Source organism: Micropterus dolomieu, linkage group LG03 (assembly GCF_021292245.1).
Source record: "Micropterus dolomieu isolate WLL.071019.BEF.003 ecotype Adirondacks linkage group LG03, ASM2129224v1, whole genome shotgun sequence".
Taxonomy (NCBI): domain Eukaryota; kingdom Metazoa; phylum Chordata; class Actinopteri; order Centrarchiformes; family Centrarchidae; genus Micropterus; species Micropterus dolomieu.
This window is the reverse complement of record NC_060152.1, coordinates 8,746,816-8,753,115: the sequence shown is the minus strand read 5'-3', so window position 1 is coordinate 8,753,115 and position 6,300 is coordinate 8,746,816. Positions and strand designations below refer to the sequence as shown.

The 6,300-nt window shown below is 40.0% G+C and overlaps 1 protein-coding gene across 4 annotated transcripts; it reads right to left on the bottom strand.

Moving 5' to 3' along the window:
* Positions 1 to 473: 473 nt before the first annotated feature.
* On the bottom strand, positions 474 to 4,355 carry LOC123968875 (sialic acid-binding Ig-like lectin 14). Of its 4 annotated transcripts, none has more exons than XM_046045886.1 (7): positions 4,240 to 4,349; positions 4,008 to 4,105; positions 3,209 to 3,619; positions 2,695 to 3,015; positions 2,303 to 2,371; positions 1,357 to 1,453; positions 474 to 1,258 (listed from the first exon to the last, which is right to left on the bottom strand). In XM_046045886.1, exons 2-7 carry the CDS (start codon positions 4,066 to 4,068, stop codon positions 1,120 to 1,122), a joined length of 1,098 nt encoding a protein of 365 aa, XP_045901842.1. In that variant the 5' UTR covers positions 4,069 to 4,105; positions 4,240 to 4,349; the 3' UTR covers positions 474 to 1,119. The 4 variants fall into 4 exon arrangements, 3 of the variants coding, with proteins under 3 accessions (XP_045901842.1, XP_045901844.1, XP_045901843.1); XM_046045888.1 differs by having other exon boundaries at positions 1,357 to 1,450; positions 2,315 to 2,371; XM_046045887.1 differs by having other exon boundaries at positions 1,357 to 1,450; positions 4,240 to 4,347.
* Between the last annotated feature and the right edge of the window lie 1,945 nt (positions 4,356 to 6,300).

Below are 6,300 nucleotides of genomic sequence, written 5' to 3'. Positions count from 1 at the left end.
GCTTAATTAAATTTGGCCACCACTTCACCCAGGGTGGGTACAGGCAGAAAAAACCTAAACCTAACCTAAAATAACATACCCAAAATGATTCAGGAATAACTCCTCAACCATTTGGCCTAGATGCATAATTCTGGTCTCCTTTGAAAAGTCAGAAGCTAAGGAATATAAATCCATTGTATATTAACATATATATTTTACTATTACAGACTACATAGAGATGCAATAAAGAAAAAATCTGATATTTTCATCCTCGCCTGGTACAAAAAGCTATATTTTTAAACCATCAAAACCATCATAAGGAAGCTTATAATGCAACTGAACATCTTCTAATACACCTAGAATGCAATTGTAACTGTAAATCTGATGAAAATAAACTAAAATACAACAGTTATCATACAACATTTTCATATACCAGGCGAATGTCCATATTTTGGCAATATTTACTGTTAAAATACTTTCTGTCCATACAACCAAGTTCCAAATCACAAAACATTGAAATATTGATAAAAACAGTCAGTATTCATCAACATTCCTGTCACCAAAAGCACACCCATGCATGTCTATGTATCTCCAACGGGTCGGCCACAAAGTGGCCAAAAACACTGTGTGTTCTTAAGTGGCACGTTCCCTCTCTGCAGAAATGTCGAGAGCAAGCAGGCAGCTCGCAGGTATTGCACAATAATCAAGATGGTGCCCGCTGAGACTCGAAGCAACAACATCAGCGGGTTTTGGACTGAAAATAAATTTCAGTCAGTTTTCAACAGGTTTTAAATGAATGCTCGCTTTCCTTGTGATCTAGGTTTTGGTTATTTGGTTACAGAGATAGAGTAGTTTTGGGGAATTTTACTGTTGCCACTTTAATGGAGTCAGAAATAAATGCCATAGCACTTTTTTTATTTGGTGAAGTCTGACACTGTGTCAAACAGCAATATTAGGCTGTATTGCCTCAATTGTTGAGTGTCTATGGGATCATAAAACATAATCGTAATCCCATAGACATCCAGTAATTGAGCAAAACTAAGCATGTAAACTAAGGGGTGGTGAGGTGGTTCCTTTTTCCAAGCTTTGTCTCAGGGATGGCCCACAGTCCCAGACTTTGAAAAGCCCTGATTTGATGATTCAGATGATGGTCCTGCCATCTTCCCTACACTCAGTGGAAGGTTGGCCAATAACATCATACTCTGGTGATGGGTCTGTCTTCTGCAGTGACATGTACGTTCTGTCCTCTTGGTTTGGTTTCACCTTTTTTCTTGTGTTCCTATGGAGAGAAGAACGAGTGGAACATGATGTGTTGTCTTAAGTCTCCACTGCATTGACAGAGCCCTCAAAGCATAAAATGATGATGTAGTAACATACCAAAGGAACATCACGCAGATTATGCAGATGACATTGACAATGAGAGATATGACAGCGACGGCCCAGGGAATCACTGCACTTGGTCCATGTTGACCTGCTTTTAGAAATGACATACAGTAAAGTGTTCTACTCAGTGGCTATTGGGTTAGCTACACACCCCCATTTACCGAAACATTAATCTTTAGATAAAATTATCTAGTAATATTCAAATTATAGCCGATATGGGATTTATATAAACAGCTGAAGGCCAAGAAGAAACAAGGTAAAACTTTACAGCATAATGTACATTTTCATACAATCAGCTCAACAAAGCGTTTCTTTTATATAAACCAACCATAGCCTCTTATAGACAGTGTCACCCAATAGGTTTCTGTAGGACTGTCTTCAAGGTTTGATTTGGGTTGACCACTTGCTGCATTCATTGTCTGCTAGGGCAGCCAAAAACAAAATCAAAAAAACTTATTGGTGAAAGAGGGTGGAGCTTGAGATGAGAAGATGTGAACAAATGGCTTAGTGCGACTGAGTGAAGTACCAGCTATTCAAGCAACGATAAAGTTGGGAAAAAATAGCTGAATATGCTATGAATAGGTTGCATATTGTGCAGCTTTTCTGAGTGCAGTTTAAAGAGAAAAGTCCCACCCTCAACAGTCAATTTTACTAGTTCCTGAACAAGAGAGGTGTGTTTGATGCTTTGCACTTGATGTCAGATCTTATGTAAACACCCGACAGATTGTCAGGCTGTAAGACAGTTCTATGTTGACTTATATACAGTCTGCTAATAATCAGTGTGTCAAATAATGTGCAGTAAGTGAATAAGACTATCAAAGTAGAACAAAGGTGCTTTGGACAGTTTCCTTCACTCTTCTTTTAATCTACGCCAGACAGCCATGAAAGAAAATGGTGTGGGTGTGTGTGGGTGTGTGTGTGTGTAAAGGAAACCCCTCACCGATACACATACAGGTCAGAACCTCCGACTGATTTCTGCATCCAGAGCTGTTCAGGATCTTTGGATACACTGCAAAAAAGCAGAATCCAAACATCAAACAAAGCACACAGGAAGCTGACACACACACCCACACCAGGAACTCACACCCAGAGTTTTGCCTGTAAACACAAGGATCATAACAAAATGTTAAGTGTAAAATGTGAACATACACTTCCTTTTAAGAAGATTAGTACAGCCCACTTACAAGTCACAGTTACGTCAGCATATGTAGTCACAGTTGTGTCCAGGTGTTTTGCTGTACAGATGTACTGTCCACCATGAGAGAACATCTCTTAACAAATACTTTCGATGATGAATATAAGATGTGATAACAGACAGTAGGTGCTACTCACAGGTCACATTCAGAGTCACTGTCTCCTCTGTAGTGATGTTGTTTGTGAACCTGACCCTGCAGGTGACATTGGTGCCGTGGTGTTCAGCTGAAGAGTTAAACATCAAAGTTGAGCTGTGTCTTTGTGTGACAGCAGTCAGATTCTCAGTCTTGAAAGCAGTGATGTTTCCTGTGATGTGAGAGTCGTTCTGTCCTGGTCCTCTCCACAGCCAGGTGATTTCAGGATCAGATCCAGAGCAGAGACCAGGAGCAGTGCAGTTCAGTGTGGTCTGCTGTCCCTCTGTTAGTGGAGGAACCATAACTGTGGGCTTCTGGATCAGATCTAATGAGAGAGCAGTCCATGAGTGGAATCAGGTGAGCAGCATGATGATCATTCACTAACATTTGGGCCAAAACAATCAAATAATTTGTTGAACATTTCAATGGGTAAAAAAAACATTATTTATGCTCCATTAAGACTATGAATAGCACAACAATTAACTTCATTTTTATATTTTTGTTGCAGCTGGTCATACCTGTAACAGAGACAGTTGCTCTTGGAGAAAATGTAAATCCCTCTGCCCTCTCATACCAGGTGACACCAGTAACTTTGAGCTGATATGATCCAGAGTCTGACTCAGTGAGGTCACTGATGATGATGCTGCAGTTCTTCTGACTCACGTCAGGCTCCAATAGTGACACTCGTCCTTTAAACCCAGACTGAACTTTTCTGTTGTTGTTAGTTTGGAATATTACGTCTGAATCAACACATCTTGGTTTAGATTGTTCACATTTGTACCAAACTATATTTTGGGGTGTGAAGCTATAACTAGTGGTGAAAGAACACGGTATCACAACACAGAGTCCAGCCTCTGCTGTTGTTTCTCCTTCATTAAGAGTGATACAGAATCCACTTTGACAGCGTGTTCTTTTCTCCACTGATGCTCCTGTTAATGCAAACAGTGAGAGAAAAACAGGGACAGATAATATTTATATTTTGACAACACACCATTTTTAATAAACAATGAAGACATATACAGATACATATACTGTTTTTGTTTTATATAACTGCTGTTGTCAGCAGAACTGAACAAATACAACAATGGAATTTCAGCATTTAACATATTTCTTTATCCCAAATATTGTTGGTAAAGAAAATAATCATTTAACTTACTATTAATAATTTATCCCAGAGTTTCCAGGTAAGTCAATAAATGCTGTGAGTAATGCTGCTAATGAGCTGGTAAATTCAGGGTGGAAAAACTAAATAACTTATTTGGAAGAACACATATCTTTAATGTTGGGTATCACAGCAAGATTTTAATAAAGATGCACCTGTGTCTGCAATGCTGTCTCTAGCAGAGAAAAGCAAAGTCGCCCAGACGAGAACAAACATCCCGATTTGATGATCACTCCACAGGACAAACTTCACACTGAAAGTGCAGTAAACATGCAGAGACTGAACCAAAGGAAACTCCACAGCTGACATCTCAGATCTTAATACAGGATATTGCATGCAGTTATTCCATAGTGAGGGGAATACACTTTACCCCAGGGTGTAACTGACCCTTTTCCTTAAGTTTGTAAAAGGACTTTGACATCTGGGCCCTGTTTCAGAAAGCATGCTTAACAAACTCTGAGCTTATCCCTGAGCTCTGAGTTGATTGAGCTTGAGGTGGGAAACTCTGAATTTCGGTTCCAGAACAGCTGATCAGAATAAGTTCAATCAACATACATAGACATGCATGGGTGTGCTTTTGGTGAAGTGTTTTTGATGGAAGCCCATGCGTGGGGATGAAAAAAAGCCATCAACGGAGCGCCGATACTACGATTCACCATGGCAACGGGTAAACAAAGGCAGAGCCCCCATTTCAATCGGGTAGAGCTAGTAATATGAATGCGTGCCAACGCGGACCATGATAGGTTCTAAAACGCAGGAGTGGAAGACGGATCAATGCGTTAAAATTATTAGGCTACTATACAGCGTTGCTCATTCATCATTTACCAGACAGGAATTTCCTTAATGAATGATAAAGTGCTGCAGCCCATCACATTCGGCTATATTTATTAAGCTGTAACCCGACGGGACAAAATGCCGGTGGCAATCGCTTACCTAATTATGAAAATAGGTAGGCCTATGGATCAAATACACAGTTTACTCGTGGACCTGTGATTGTAAAGTCAGTCATACCCAGCAGGTTAGCTGATGAATTATGTTTTTATAGTGGAAAATGTGTCTATAGGTTTAAGTTTTAGACGTCTATTTTACATGAATAAAACTTGCTCATTTTGTATCATTTATTAATGCTGTCAAAACACATTCAGATTATCAGCAGGTAATAATGAAAAACTCACATTTAAACCTATAGGCCTGTTTGTTTCAGCTGCACCACATTCAGCTCACTCACTCAGAAATAGTCACATTATCTCCAGTTGATAAAGACTAAAGGAATTTTCCAACTAGTGCAACTAGTCTACAATATGAAAGATTACTGTTCATTGATCAGTTTTATAGGTAACATATTAAACAGTGATTACTGCAGTAACTTAGCACACAGTAAGTGTTTTCAGTGCGACTGTCCACAGAGTCACAGCGTTAAAGAGGACATAGCTGAGGATAAATCCACAATCTGCAGAGATCTGTCCATACATCGATGACAGATTGATCATGTTTGCATGAAAAACTAATAGCCTATCTAACCGGGATTTTAAAGTTTTTAAAGATGTAAATGCGTTCAAATGTGTGCTTTGATATCGACAGAATGAGGAAATTAAACTGTTTCAGACAGCCGCCTCATGCCGCATTCAGACCAAACGCGAATTTTCGCCTTGCGATGCTTTCCTCGCGTGAGTACATTCGCTGCAAGTGTTCGCACACAACGCGAGAAGGCAATTTTAACGCGATAGCGTGAATAAACATTAAACAACAAACTCGCCATTACTGTATGAACCCAAAGTAAACCTTTTGCTGTGATTAAATAGCAATAAATGGATTAAATTGATGCCGAAATAACTACAACAAGATGCAGATTTATTAAACATATGAATTCATGCTTTGTCAGGTCTGTCAGCAAGACAGCAGGACAACAACTTCTAAAATGTTTGTTTTCTCGATGGAGTTTGGATCGATCTGGGCTATGCTATGCTGACTTGGTCCCAGTAAAGTACGATAGCTGGAATAAAGTTACAGACACATGTTTTCTGAACTCACCAGGTAGTTCAACCTCCTCGCTTTCTTTTCTCCAAGTAATGTCCAGTTTTGTCCGGTTTTTATATAAATATGAAGTCGAAGTCCAACAGAGCTTACGACGCTAACAACAACCCCGGAACAAGATGTGCACGGAAGGTAGCTGCTGAGAATCTCCAGTGAAGACAAATCAACGTTGAAATCCCAAAAACTAAAGTAAAAAGCTAATTTAATAAAAGCGGTAACTCTGAGCTCCTCCCGCGAGTGAACGGCATAGTTGTCAGAGCACAATCCAACCGAGTACGGGTGTTTATTTGTCCAATGGTTGCAGCGCTGCTCCCTGCTCCTCTCCCTCAAGTTTAGCAGCTCTCAGCCGGCCAGTAGATTTTCAATCCCCCGCTCTGCCTGGACCTCTCCATGCAACCCTCTGAAGCCCCGGGC

What these genes read in the sequence shown, in the direction of transcription:
- LOC123968875 (XM_046045886.1), bottom strand. Translation starts at nt 4,068, where the DNA reads ATGTTTGTTCTCGTCTGGGCGACTTTGCTTTTCTCTGCTAGAGACAGC. An exon ending in AGACAGCATTGCAGACACAG is followed by an intron (nt 3,620 to 4,007) that starts GTGCATCTTTAT and finishes TTGCATTAACAG; the next exon opens with GAGCATCAGTGGAGAAAAGA. An exon ending in AGCAACTGTCTCTGTTACAG is followed by an intron (nt 3,016 to 3,208) that starts GTATGACCAGCT and finishes CTCTCTCATTAG; the next exon opens with ATCTGATCCAGAAGCCCACA.